Source organism: Pseudopipra pipra, chromosome 12 (assembly GCF_036250125.1).
Source record: "Pseudopipra pipra isolate bDixPip1 chromosome 12, bDixPip1.hap1, whole genome shotgun sequence".
In the NCBI taxonomy this organism is placed as follows: Eukaryota; Metazoa; Chordata; class Aves; order Passeriformes; family Pipridae; genus Pseudopipra; species Pseudopipra pipra.
In genome coordinates this window covers 3,860,177-3,874,527 of record NC_087560.1, presented here as the reverse complement: position 1 = coordinate 3,874,527, position 14,351 = coordinate 3,860,177, and the positions used below count along the sequence as shown (strand labels likewise).

The 14,351-nt window shown below is 55.2% G+C and overlaps 1 protein-coding gene and 1 long non-coding RNA gene across 5 annotated transcripts in view; one reads left to right on the top strand and one right to left on the bottom strand.

Moving 5' to 3' along the window:
* The window catches only part of LINGO1 (leucine rich repeat and Ig domain containing 1), a 154,775-nt gene extending 141,241 nt beyond the window's left edge, over positions 1–13,534 (top strand). For all 4 annotated transcript variants that reach the window (XM_064668470.1, XM_064668469.1, XM_064668471.1 and 1 more), the window contains one exon: positions 11,246–13,534. In XM_064668470.1, coding sequence (XP_064524540.1) covers positions 11,258–13,099 — 1,842 coding nt within the window. In that variant the 5' untranslated portion in view covers positions 11,246–11,257 and the 3' untranslated portion in view covers positions 13,100–13,534. The remainder of the gene's footprint in view (positions 1–11,245) is intronic.
* Positions 13,111–14,351, bottom strand: part of LOC135420722 (uncharacterized) — a 128,861-nt gene continuing 127,620 nt past the window's right edge. The window contains exon 4 of the long non-coding RNA XR_010433693.1: positions 13,111–14,283. This is a non-coding gene — a long non-coding RNA (uncharacterized LOC135420722). The remainder of the gene's footprint in view (positions 14,284–14,351) is intronic.

The following is a 14,351-nucleotide window of genomic DNA, read 5'->3' as shown; positions in this document are numbered from 1 at the left end:
TGGTGGTTCAGAGGGCACAGCCAGCGGTGCAGGTTGAGGCATGGCTTGGTGAGGGCGAGGGTTTGCCCATCTTTCCAGCACACACCGTGCACTGAGTCAGCAGCTCTGCTCCATTCTCTGCTGAACCCCAAGCAGAGTTCATCCTGGCATGAGCAGGGATGGCCTTTGGTGGGAAAAGAGCCAGAAGAGCTTGTCAGGTAGCAGGGAGGGCTGGGATGAGAGAGAAAAGGGCTACAAATGCTTAACTCAAAGCAAACAACCCAAGAAAAACAAAGGGAGAAAGCAACAGAAGGCTGCGGCCTCAATTTCCTTCTGAGTCAGTTTTTCCCCCTTTCTCTCTCTCTATCCAGGTGAGTAAAAACTGGAGCTTATGGCAGGGAATGGCTGCAGGGAGAGAGGTCCCTGTGCCTCTGCCATGTGTCCCAGCTCCCTGTGACCCTGCCTGGGTACATGCCTTACTCACAGCCAGTGTCAGTGGCTGTTTGAACCTGCAGCCTGTTGGACAATGTCAGGGCATGTGTGATACGGAGAGAGAAAGGGGTATCTGGGGACAGGGCTGGCTTGGGGTAGGGGACAAACACCACCATAGTCCCCCCTTCTCAGTGCTTTCCCTGTCAGCAGCACAGTGTGGCCTCTGCCCTCTTGTCTCTGTGAGCCAGGAGAAAGCCAGGTCACAGAGGTGGCCGTGTCTGAGCAGCGTTAATTGTCAGCTTGACCCAGGCAATTGAATAAATGATGATAAATGCCTCCAAGAGCCTCATCTCCTCTTTAGCCTGGACAGCTTCCTCCATCCCTGAGGGCAGCAGGTTATTCTGTCTGGCTCAGGAAGGGGGGACAGTGGGGAGATTGCCCAGCAGGAGCCCAGCAACCATGTGATTCCCACCTTTCAGCAGCAGCAATCAGGAGTGACTAACGGGACCCCTCTGGGCCCTGCCGTGCCCTGGGATGTGTGAAGTGTATTGGTGCATTGACAGCAGCATGGCCGTGTTGGGGGGAGCCCTGCCATGAGCTCCACCAGCATCTCAGTCCTCCCTCTGGCCTTGCCAACATCTTGGCCACCACCTCTTGCCCTCCACATCCTGTACCCCATCCAAACAGCACCTCCTATCTGAGCACGGATCAGGTGGGGCAGCAGGTCAGCATCCCTCTTGCAGGGGCTGGGGAGCTTGGCTTGGTTTTGATCATTCTCATGGTTAAGCACAGAAACAGTTCTGTTTAACCATCCTGCATGTTTTTTTCCATCATTTTATTCACATATCTCTGTAAGCCAGCCAGCCAGTCACTGTGATGGCATCCTGCAATGGACACGTGTCCACACATGGACATGCCTCTCCTGGGCTCCAGAGGAGCAGAGGCCAAAGGCTTTGCCCACTGAAGCACTTTTGTCCTTTGTCCCAGGGCTGGGATCTGTGTCCTGAGCTGGGGACAGTCCTGTGGGTGAGCCAGAGAGTCCCCACAGGAAGCAGGGACAGGGTCAGGAGGTACAGGACTGGGCTGTGCCTCCTGGGACGTGGGTCCTGTGGTCTAACATTGTCCAAGGGATGCTCAAATAGCAAGATACCTGTGGCAGCCATCAGGCTGGGCTGACCCCTACTCAGGGGGACAGGCTGGCCATGGCTCCCTGAGGGAAGTGCCCATGAGCACCCAGCCCAGCCCTTGAGGCTGTGGGGTCCCTGGGATGAGTGTCCATGACACAGCTCAACCCCTGCCACCCCACACAGCCCTTGTTCCCCTGGCAGCCCGTTCCCTCCCCAGCCTAAATTGCTCTTAGTTATCTCAGTAGGACCCACAATTATTATTTTTTTTGTCATTTCCATTCTGTTTCTTCATCAGAATGCAAAACATTAAATATCACTCTAGTAATTATGGTTAATTTCATAACCAGCACCTTAATTGGATTGGTCTCTGATGGGGAATTCTCGTAGGAGGGAGAAGCAGAAATATTTTGACGTGATCTATTCTTTCAGCTCTTTGTTTGGATTTGAGATGTCAAGTGTGAAATGGGAAACAACTGATTTAGACCTCAGAGGCAACCTGGGGGTGGCGAGCGAAGCTCGAGAACTCTGGAGGCGCTTCTTACCTTCCAGCAGCCAAACCTCTCCCTCCCATTCCTGAACCCAGCCTTTCCCCACCGAGGTCATTATGGGGAGGACTGTCCTGTGGCTCCCCTGGCCAGTGGGTTGTGTGCTGTACCACAGAGCAAGGCACAGCACTCCACAGGCTCCCAGTGGGTCCGAGGACCTCAGGGGTGTGAGTGACACCCACAGGGACACCTCTTTTCTTTTGGGAGTCGGGCGTGCAACAGCCCATGGGCATCCCCAAGGCTGGAGAGGGACACCAGCCCCTCTTGTGCCCCGGTGAACCAGCTATTTCAGTGCTGCTGCTGAGGGCAGCCAGTCCAGGGGGGCCCTGGGGACCCCCAGCACTTGTCTGGGGCTGTGCTATGTGGTGGCCTTCCCACAGAGCCAGCCTGCTGCTTAGGCCTGAGGTGCAGTTCACTTTGGGAAACATGAAATTGCGCTGCCATTAGGTGCTGCCATTAAACTGATTTGTGCTCAATCTGTTTATCCTTTTCAATGGGAAGCCTTACAGAAGGTAGAGGGAAATGGAAGCCCTGGCCTTGCATTTCCGATTGCATTCCGATGCACTGTATTTCCCTGTGATTACTTTTGTTCTCAGGGTGCAGGCTCCATGATATTATTCACAGCACTGGGAGAGGAAGAAGGGGCAGAAAGAATCGGTTTCAGCTCTAGCAAAACACTGCAAACCCACCCCCAAAGCTGCCCTCTGTTGAGGGCAGTGGGGAGCCACTCCATCCCCATGGCATCCCTCTTTTTTTCCGTGCCCACGGGCTCAGCGGGTGCTGGAAGGCAGAAAGGGCTGAGGCACGGATGAGTCTGCCAGCGCGCCGACACCCCTTCTCCTGGGGATTAAACTGACTGTGCTTTGCACAGCCCCGTACCTGCCAAGGATTTGTATCAGCAGGGCTGGCAGCACCTGGAGCCCAAATCCTGCTCAGGCCATATCCCACAGCACCTCCCTTCCTGCGGGGGTTTGTGCTGGGAAGGGCTGGCAGTCCCTCGCCCGCTCGTCCCGGTTCCGTGGGTTCAGCTGGCTGCAGGACAGGCAGGTTCAGCTGCACCTCAGCACAGTCTGTTGTTTTTATCTAATCCATTTTATTGCTGAATGAAACAATAACAGCAAATACAGGCCCTGAAGACAAGCCATAAATAATGCAAAAATCAAACAAGTGAGAAAGGGGGAAAGAGAAAAAGAAATTATACATGTAAAACCAGCCCAGAGAAAGCCAGGCTGGGAAGAGGAATCTTCTCTCCATGTTTGCCATCGCTCATGCTTTCTTTGCCTCCCTTTTTTCTCCACTTCTCTCTCTCTGGAAATTCCTGCGGCACTAAATTTGTGATTATGTGAACAAAACTTAATAATAACTGGGAGGGGGAGAGAGAGAGAGACCTGGCTTGTGGGAAGGAGTGGATGGAGAGAACTGGGGCTTCCATCTCTTGCAGTGCCTTGAGACACAGCCACACTCCTGTGTGAGCCTGGCACCCCCCTCTGCCCTGTGTCCCCACGGGATATGGAGCGAGGACAGCTCTGCTGATGCCACGGGCACTTGCAGGGCTGGGTGCCCTGGCAGCATGGCACACACATTGCCTTACTGCCCAGTGCTGCTTGTCCCACCAGTGGGAGATCCCAGAGCCATCTCTGCTGGTCTGGGCTGCACTCAGCCTCTCTCAAAGGCTTCCAAGGCCGCTTATTTTAGGCAGCAGTATAAAAATATCAGGGCGGGTCCTAAAGGGAGGTAAATCAACAGGTTTCCCTGAGGTCAGCAAAGCTGACACTGTATGTCCTTTGAAGTTGTCTTGCCACTGTCCCAAAGGTTTCCAGGGGAAGACACAGTGCTCTGGAGCAGCCCTTGTACTTGGTATCCTGTGCTGGTTGTAGGGGCGTTCAGGGGATGTGGCCTGGAAAGCTGAGTTGTGCTGTAAGTACAGTCTGAGCTTCAGTTAAACGTAAGGAATGTGACCGGCCCCTGGGCTTGCTGTTCCCTTGCCTTTGGGACTTTGATCTGGGGTTTCCACCCTTGAGCAGTGGCAGGGATGCAGTAGGGACAGAGGGGCTTGGACTGGTGGCAGTTAGAGGGGTCACATCCCAAAGCCTCAGCACTGTCCCCTGATGGCTTGTGGGACCAGGGTGTTGGGCTGGTTTGGCATTTGCTGTCCTGCTTAGGCAGTCCTGGGTAAAAGAGGGCAGGAGGCACTGGGGGGTTCCCACATCTCTGCTTCTGGTCCTGGCTTTCTGCTGCTGGAGTTGATGGTGCCCCAGCCCTGCCCTGGGCACTGAGCAGAGCTCTGGGGAGCTGCAGAGCCATGGGGTGCCTTTGGGCAGAGGCTGGTGGCTGGAGGGGAAGGGCTGGAAGCAGTGGGAGGGTGCAGTTTGCCCTTCCTGGTGCCCCCAGGTGTGGTTTGGGGGTGGGCAGGAGCAGTGTCTCAGCCTGGCAGAGCCAGACACTGGCACTGGCCACAGCCCAGGGACCATCTGCAGGGGCTGGAGCCTGGGCTGGGGGAGCGGGAAGCCCCTGTCACCAGACCAGCCATCAAGGCAAGCCCATACAGCGATGCCATCTGCTCCTGACCCGGAGAAGGGGCGCTCTGGCAGTGCAGTGACTTTGTAGCAGCCGCTTTTGTGCCATGTCAGGTGGTGTCCTGGCCTGACACTGGCACGGGGTCCAGCACAGGCTCCGTGCAGCTGAGCTCTGGCTGATTCAGCAGCACCGTGGCAGCACAGGGGCACGCAGAGCTCCCGGGCAGGACAGCCTGCCTGGGCTGTGCCAGCCCCAAACCCACTGCTGCTGCCCAGGTAGGGCCCTCTGCAGGGCCCTCACTGGGGCTGGGACTGCTTGGGGTGCTTTAAGGCAGCTCAAGGAAGCACAGGAGGCATTTGGGTCATGGGCACATCAGGGCAAAGCACAGGAGATGCCTTTGCAATGTCATTGTGACCTGGCGGCTCCCCCAGCAGACACTCATTGGACTTTCTTTCACCTCTTCAATGCAAGTGTTTCCATAGCCCTAAGAAGAGCCTGGGGTTTTTCCATCCCCTTTTCTCACCTTTCTCACAGACAGGGAAGAAGAACCATCTAGAAACTCTCATGCTGCGCTGGAGCCTCCTTTACCCAGTGCTCACTGATCAGAGTGCCTGCTGAGCTGGGTTCCTTCAGTGAGCACCTAAAACATCCTGGGGACCCAGCCCACATCCACAGAGATGGGAATCCCAAGGAAATTTGCTGAAATAAAAAAAGAAAAAGGAGAAGCCCCATTCAACTAGCTGGTGCATGTCCTCTCCAGCACCCACCAGTCTCCAGCTCTCTCCTGCTGATGCAGCCCTAAAAATCTCCGGTGCTGGAGTCCCAAGGCCAATCCATGGGAGCTATTCCCCTGGCAAACACAACTCTCCTGCTCTCTGGCTCACAAGCAGGAAAAAAAGAGCCTCCTCCAGGCTCACCTGACCTGGGAAGCACTGAACCATCCCCTGGCCGTGGCTGTGGCAGCAGTGGCCAGTCCATGTCCCAGCCACCTCTGCCCACGAGTAGGGGAGGAGCATGGCTGGCCATGAGCCCCAGCTCCACACTGTGCTGCACCCTCATCCTCCTCGTTTATCTCGTGCTGGCTCAGGGCTTTACACCACCGGCATCCACAACTGCCTTCACAATTACGTATTGATCCCTTGTCAGGATGATTTCTTTGCTGATGGGGCGCTGAAGCATGTGCAGCAAGAGAGAAGAGATGTTCAAAACGAAGGAGCAAAGGTGTGAGGAGGGTGAGCAGCTCTTGCACAGATGTGATCACAGCAAGAAACAGTAAAAACTGTCCTGAGCTTCAGCATCCTGCAGAGACAACTGGGATCTCCTTTCCATTGATTCAATAACTCGCCTGCTGAGCCTGAAAGCCACTCTCCAGGTTGCCTCTGGGCCTCTGCCAGTTGCCCCCCTGCTGTACATATCAGTCCCTGCATGGGATCAGGGAGATCCACAGCCCAGAGCTAAACCAGTGGACAGCTGGGCCAAAGATTCCCTTTTACAGCATCCCAGCCCCTCAGCCCATGTTAGAGCCCTTCTCCTCACCTGGGCATCCCCTTCCTTTTTTTCCTGCTCTTCTTTCCCTTTGGCTTGGTGCCTCCCTGACTTACTGTGGTGCTGGGGACACCATGCTTTGGATGGCAGAGCCTGTTTCCATGAGGAAATGCCTTTGCAGGGCAGTCCCATGGGCCAGCCATGTCTGGTGCCAGCCGGGCAGTGTCAGTGCCGGAAGGGGATTTGCATCTTCAATATTTCTTCATGCTCCTTTCCAGCCTCAAAGCAACTGCCAGAACAGATCAGGTTGCAGCACACCTATTCCAGGCTCCCGCCTCAGAGCAGCTGAAAGCAGATACTTCAAGAGGCTGAGCAAGGGCTCCCAGCTAGAGAGCTATGCCTTCCTGTGGGCGAGGGGAGCAGTGAGCCTGGCCAGCTGGTGGGGCTGGGGGTGGTCTCCTCTCTGGCTTACCAGCCATGGTTCTCTGCCTTGCACGACTTGCTCGTGTGTCTCCACCACCCTGAGAGGTCCTTCTCATCTTCTGCCTGTTTCTCCCCCATTCTTTCACCCTCCTGTGCTGCTTCTGGAGCATTTGGGGACAGGCCAGGACACAGGACAACCCTCTGCACTGTGGCAGTGTTTTCATGCCCCCACCAGCCAGCCCTGGCAGCGGTCAGGGCTCACTTTATGCTCTCCCTCTTTGGCTTCTTCTCACCCAGATGGAGCAGAGTAATCCCAGGATCTGCCTGATGGTCCTACCCATTGCTGCCCATGCCTGGGCAGTCGGGAAGAGGGCAGCTACTGCCAATGCCTGCACTCAGGGGACTGGGTGGGAAAAGAGGAGGAGGTGGAGCAGATGGGATGAGGAGAAGGGGGAGGCAAATAAAAAGGGCCCATAAATGTGCGCTGGACACAGGGGAATGATGGAGAGAGGAGGAAATGGGCACGAACGTGTTTGGCAAATTAAAGCTGCTCCCTTTGTTTTGCCGCTTTGCAGATAGCTACAGGAACACTTAGTGCAGAGCCCGGGGTCTGGATAAGAAACTCTTTTAGCAGCAGGAAAGGTTGTTAAATATTTATTTGTAAACCTGGAGTCTTTATCTCTAAAATGTAGTCAAGTTCAATAAAATTTGATTTAGCTGCAGCAGCGTAGAGGAGATGAGAGCATGGACTCTGAGAGTTGTGTGTCATTGGCTTTGGATGAAGCCATCAGGGCAGAGATGGGGGTGAGCCCATGGCTGGACCCACACCTACACCGTAGCCCAGTGAGGATGCCCAGCACTGCTGGGGTCTGGCTCACTCCTGTGTGGAGCTGGGAGCACCAGGTCAGCTCCTGCAGGGACGGACGGGGTGGGGACACTGAGCCCCCAGAACACTGCAGGCTTCCCCCCTCCCTGCTGGGATATGGCTCGCTTTGTCCTAAATTGCCTGTTGTCGCTCGATGCTCTCAGAAGCATCTGGTTCAAGGGTGAACATCTCCTGCACGGTAATTTATGGCTGCCAGGTGGGCTTAGAGCTGACTCAGGCGTTTTTGCCGCTCACTTGCTGTCAGTGCAGCAGATCGCTCAGTGCCAGGGAGCACCGACCCTGCTCCGAGGGCGGTGAGCAGGGGACAGCCCAGGGACAGCGGTGACAGTGGTGGGCATGGCCAGGCAGCTGCCCAGCCCTTGGGGCATCCTCAGGAGCACACCCAGGGGCAAAGCCTGGGCTCCCTTTTGGGTCATCACCCAGTTTTGGTTTTCCCAGGGCCGTTCCTCCCACACCAGGGCAGCCTGTGCCTCACAAGGGAGCGAACCCCACCCATGTCAGTGCTCCAGCCCAGCCCCGGGCTGCATTTCCAGGCACGGGCCCAGAATAGTATCTTTCCTCCCAGTGCTGAGCCCAGCCAGAGACACTCAGCAGGTCCTGCTGTATTTAGCACCAAGGCAGTGCACTCCAGTGCGTCCATCTGCGCCTCTTGGCTGAGTCCAGCACCTTCCTGGGGGAAGGGACTGTACTTTGGAGCCCTCAGCCCTGGGCAGCAGGTGGTGAAGACAAGGGTCAGTGGCTGCCATGGCTCTGAGCATGAGTTCTGTGCTGGGTTTGCTCGTTGCCCAAAGGCAGTGAGTCTGGCAGCTGCTGCTTTTTTTATCGATTCTTTTTTTGTGTGTGAGGAAGGAGAGCCGTGCTCGTGCCAGAGGGCTGCAGCTCTCCCAGGATGGGCTGTGCATCACGGTCACGGCCTGCTCCTGCCTGGCAGCTCGTGCTGGGGCCACGGCTGGCACCCTGGAAGGGTGCTTGGACATGTTTCAGGGGCCTCCTCAGAGTAACTGTGAGGGGTTTGTGGAAAGCCCTTCTTGCAGGTGGCAATTGGGAGGGGCCACTACCGCCTCTCCCCCAGTGACACCAAGCCCTGTCCCCACAGTCACCCAAGCCCTTCAAGGCAGCTGCAGCCCCCACCTACAGCCCCAGTGCAGGAGGCTGTAAAGGCACACATGGGCTGTTGACCCACAGCTCACATAAAAATCACACTTTCAGTCATTTTTAGAAGGGCATCTCTTAATATCCACCTCACCTTGAGGCACAACTATTCCTCTCCAAATCAGGCAGAGGTAAATGGGAACCAGAAGTGATTTAAAGCTCATCTTAGCTCAGAATTTTCCGGCTTATTTATTGTCTTTCTCCCAGAGCTCTTCTGTGACTCTGGCTATTAAGATTACGGATGTCTTTGTCGGGGATTGTATTTATCACGGATTTAAATTTAGCTGAGAACTAATAACATGTGAGGTGTGTCTAGACTTTAATTCTGCGCAGTCGGGCTGTGCTCCTCGGTAACACCTCACAGATTCTGCTTCATTCATCCGCCACCTCTTTGCTTATATTGTACTCATCAACACCGCACAGCCTGGGCTCTGCCGAGGCCAGAGCAGGGATGACAGCAATGAACCAAAGGTGCCGGAGGTGCAATCCCCTTCCTGCTGGTGGAGAGACAGGATTGGGCCCAGGGGAGCTTGGGATGCAGGATCTGTGGCAGAAGTCAGCTCTCCCCCTTCCCCATGCCCAGTGGGGACCAGCACATAGTGGCACGTGCAGGCAGAGCAGAGGTTTTGGCCCAGCACACAGCCAAATAAGGCCAGTGCCTGGCACACTAATGAGCTGAGTGGTTTCAGCCCTGCTATAATTAAGCCCCTCAGACTGTATTTTGTTTTGCACGCCGTGTTTTGCTGTCTTTGATGGCTCTCTCACCACGGCTCCGAGGAACGGGAATTGGTTTCTGAGGAACACAGGCTGATGGAGGCTGCGGGAGCCAGGGCACGTTTACAAGCGGGTGGAAGAGCAGTGCCCTGAGAAGCTCCTGGCCACAGGGAGAGGAGGCCCAGGGACCCCCTGGCAGCTCAGCCCCAGCTGGGGCTGCAGCACGAGGCCAGGGAGCAAATCCATGTGCCAACCAGGGTGCCATCCTGGCTCCATGGCACCTGCACATCCCTGCAGCGGGCCCTGGCCCCAACCCCACCCCAGTGGCATTTCGACGGTAGCAGCAGCCCCACTTGTCTCTGTACAGCTGCCCAGCACCGGGGAGGTGATGACATGGGAGATGATGGATTGTAAGTACACAGCAAATGACTCTTTGCAGCCTGGCCCAGACCCAAGCAATCCCACTGAAAATGTTTCCACCGGACTGGGACCTGCTGGCCTGGGGCCAGCAGGAGGGACCTCGGCACCACTGCCAGGGGAGCTGGTGGGATCAGCTCCCACCCCTGCACCTCTTCACTTTGCAGGTGATGTGCTCAGTGTGGTCCCAAGGGAGCAGCCCCACTGCAGAGAGAGCGGGGAAAAGGGATGGAGTAGGAGAGCGAACTGGGAGGAAACCACAGAGGGTTTCTGTGGGGACTCCAGGTCCTCACAGCCCATTGTGCCAAGGCTAGTGGTTTCCCAGATGGTGCTGGTGGACATTTTTATGGCCAGTCCATCATCTTCCATCCTTGCATCGTGCAAAGAAATTTTGAATAATTTTTGGGGAACAAAAGTTATCCTTGGGTCATATATCTGTATGAAATGCTGAATATGAGCAGATGCAATAACAGGAATGCACAGAACGTGTACCAACCCCATAAATAGTGCTGAGCAGGGAAAGTAATGTACAGGATATACAGTGATGGATACAAATGGAGCCAGTGGAAGTAATGGATTGGGTGTGTTCAGCGATAGCCATAAATAGCATTAGTGGGAGCAGTGCAGAGAGTAACATAACAATAGATATAAACATGGGCTGGAGTAGTCTTAGATCTAATATAGAATATTAATGTGATTTGATTCCTCACAATAGCTTGAATAAGGAAATAAATGCAACAGAGGCAGCGTGACAGGGAGTGTCTGGTTCTGCCTGCCAGTGGGCTGGGAGGGCTCTGGGCACAATCCAGACCATGAACTCCCTGGGGAGGTCTCCCAGCCCTCCCCAGGGATGGCAGCAGGAGGCTGGGTCTTTCCCAGCTGAGACCAGGCAGTCTCCCCATGCCCTGCAGCCCCCCTGGACCTGAGTTCAGGCTCCAGTGCACTCTGTAGACAGTGTCTGACCAGTTGCTGTGTCTCAGGGGGGATGGTGTGGGTCTGCCCTTGCAGCCTGGCACTGGTAGGAGGCAAGGGGCTGGCCCTGAGGGCACACATGGAGAGCGGCTGCTCTGCCCACGGGGGAGCACAGAGGAAGGGGTGAGTGCCCACGGAGGTGTCGCCATGGCCGACCCCAAGTGGGGTTCCCCCAGATGTTCGATCCTGTGCTCAGCTACTCTGTGTTTGCAAAGCAGCCTTTATATTCAGGCTCCATCTACAGGGAACGGAATAATTTCAAGAGCTTAAAATAGGATGTAGATAGATGTGTTTCATATTAAATTATTTTTTTTAAGAAGCCAAGGAAGCTGTCTGACACAGATTCCTCAAGGCTTTCCACTCATAAGTCTGTGCACGTTCAGTCAGCAAGTGGAAAGTCGGGGGGTGGGGAGGAGAGATGGTCTTGTAGCCAAAGGGCTGGATTTCAGCTGGAAAATTAGAACCTCTGCTCTGCATTGGCCATGCCTTTCCCCTTACTGTCATCTCTGCCAGGACAGTAAAACCTTTCGCTGTGGCCGTGCCCATCTTTTTGCTCATGTCCCCCTCGCTGTTTCTCTCCCCCCTGTTACCTGCAGGTGAGAGATAGGATGGTAGCTGGGGAGGCGAGTATGCGCAGCCCAATCCTGGCCTGCTGGCAGCCGATTCTCCTCCTGATGCTGGGATCCATCCTGTCCGGCTCCGCCACGGGCTGCCCGCCGCGCTGCGAGTGCTCTGCCCAGGAGCGCGCTGTCCTGTGCCACCGCAAGCGGTTCATGGTTGTGCCAGAAGGGATCCCGACTGAGACCAGGCTGCTGGACTTGGGCAAGAACCGCATCAAGACACTCAACCAGGATGAATTTGCCAACTACCCTCACCTGGAGGAGCTAGAGCTAAACGAGAACATTATCAGTGCCATTGAACCTGGGGCTTTCAACAACCTCTTCAACCTCAGGACGCTGGGGCTCAGGAGTAACAGACTCAAGCTGATCCCCTTGGGGGTGTTTACTGGACTCAGCAACCTTACCAAGCTAGACATTAGTGAGAACAAAATTGTGATCCTCCTAGACTACATGTTCCAGGACTTGTACAACCTGAAGTCTTTGGAGGTGGGGGACAACGACCTCGTCTACATCTCCCACCGGGCCTTCAGTGGCCTCAACAGCCTGGAGCAGCTGACCCTGGAGAAATGCAACCTAACCTCCATCCCCACGGAGGCACTGTCTCACCTTCACGGCTTGATCGTGCTGCGGCTGCGCCATCTGAACATCAACACCATCCGGGATTACTCATTCAAGAGGCTGTACCGGCTCAAGGTCCTCGAGATCTCACACTGGCCCTACCTGGATACTATGACATCCAACTGCCTCTACGGGTTGAACCTGACCTCCTTGTCCATCACCCACTGCAACCTGACGTCCATCCCGTATGTGTCAGTGAGGCACTTGGTTTACCTCCGATTCCTGAACCTGTCCTACAATCCCATCGTCACCATCGAGGGCTCAATGCTCCACGATCTGCTCAGGCTCCAGGAGATCCAGCTGGTGGGAGGGCAGCTCACCACAGTTGAGCCCTTCGCCTTCCGTGGCCTCAATTACCTGCGCATCCTGAATGTGTCAGGGAACCTGCTGACCACCCTGGAGGAGTCAGCTTTCCATTCGGTGGGCAACCTGGAGACGCTCATCCTCGACAACAACCCCTTGGCCTGCGACTGTCGGCTGCTCTGGGTTTTCCGGCGGCGATGGAGGTTGAACTTCAACAAGCAGCAGCCCACCTGCTCCACCCCTGAGTTTGTCCAGGGCAAGGAGTTCAAAGACTTCCCTGACGTCCTCCTGCCCAACTACTTCACCTGCCGCCGAGCCCGGATACGGGACCGCAAACCTCAGCAGATCTTCGTGGACGAAGGCCACACGGTTCACTTTGTCTGCCGGGCGGATGGGGACCCGCCGCCCACCATCATGTGGCTCTCCCCCCGGAAGCACCTCATCTCTACCAAAACCAACGGGCGGCTCACTGTCTTCCCTGACGGCACGCTGGAGGTGCGCTACGCCCAGATCCAGGACAATGGCACCTACCTATGCATCGCCAGCAACGCGGGTGGCAACGACACCATGCTGGCCCACCTGCACGTGCGCAGCTACTCCCCAGACTGGCCCCACCAGCCCAACAAGACCTTTGCATTCATCTCCAACCAGCCCAACGAGAGCGATGCCAACAGCACGCGCGCCACCGTGCCTTTCCCCTTTGACATCAAGACTCTCATCATCGCCACCACCATGGGCTTCATCTCCTTCCTGGGTGTCGTGCTCTTCTGTCTGGTGCTCCTCTTCCTGTGGAGCCGGGGGAAAGGCAACACCAAGCACAATATTGAAATCGAGTACGTGCCACGGAAGTCTGACGCGGGCATCAGCTCTGCCGACGCGCCGCGCAAGTTCAATATGAAAATGATTTAGCCAGGCAACAATTTGCAAATAATAATGGTGTTGTTTTGTTGGGTTTTTTTAAAGAAAAAAAATGAACAAATAAAAAAATAATTAACAAACAGTGCTACAAACATACCGACCTCTCTCCTTCCACCGTGCCCTCCGCCCCTTGTCCAAACCCACTGCACCCACACTGTCACCACCTCTTTCTCCTCTTCTTCTTCTTTATACCAGGAAAACATTCATCCGATGTCTTCAGGACTCCTGTGTTTGTAAGGACTTTGTCTGATGGACTCTAGTGTCAGATATAACTCTGAGAGGGGAAAAACAACAGGGTGGGGGGGAAAAAGAAAGTAAAAAGAAATAAAATCAATAAAAAGTTACGAACTTTCTTCTGTAACTTTGATTTCAATAATTATGGATTTTTATGAAAACTTGAAATAATAAAAAACCCTATTTCCTATAGATAGTTGGAATGCAAAATCTTGACTTCTTGATCTGTCCAGTTCTGTACCTGGCAAGCGCTCACTTTCTCACCACAGAGGCACTTCCCAGACGCCTTGCCAAGAGCAGCCCCAGGCCAGGGTGAGTCTCCCACCAACACCAAATGCACCTCCTGCAGTGTCCTAGGCCCTGCATGGCACCCAGAGGAGTTTTGACTTTTCTTCCCAAGGACCAGTTGTGGTTTTATAGCCAGTTCCCCTGCCCGTCCCCAGAACCCGGAGAGCAGGGCTGTGACACTGATGTCCATAAGCAGCAATGGAGCAGGGCTGTGTTTTCCAGCCCTTTGTGTTGGGAGAGGGATGCAGAGCCCATCACAGGGCAGGTGGCAGCTGGCTGTGCCCGTGGCCTCCAGGCTGAGAGCCAGCTTTGCCAGGGCAGGGCTGGGGATCTGCTCCTTACATGGGGAGAGGTTTTTCTGCTGGCCTTTACCTGCAGTACTGGGGTGTCTCCTCTCCAACAGGGGACAAGCTGGCTCCTGTGCTCTGGACAGCTGTCCCCGTGGGCAGGGAGGCAGCACTTCCATTGGCAGCACCCACCTGGGTGTCTCCAGCACCTGGTACCCCACGGCCAGAGGAGCTCCAGTGCTGCTCCCCACCTGCCTGCGATGACTCTCACGGTGGTTTTGGGACCTGATCGCCGGCAGCCAGGCTCTCAAGCACTCTCAGGCACATCGAAGGGAATTCAGCTTCAAGGCTCACAGGAGACTTTGTCTGAAAAAAAATAAAATTGCATAGGTCAATAAACGGACACACAGGCTGAGCCAGACAACAGGCACAGG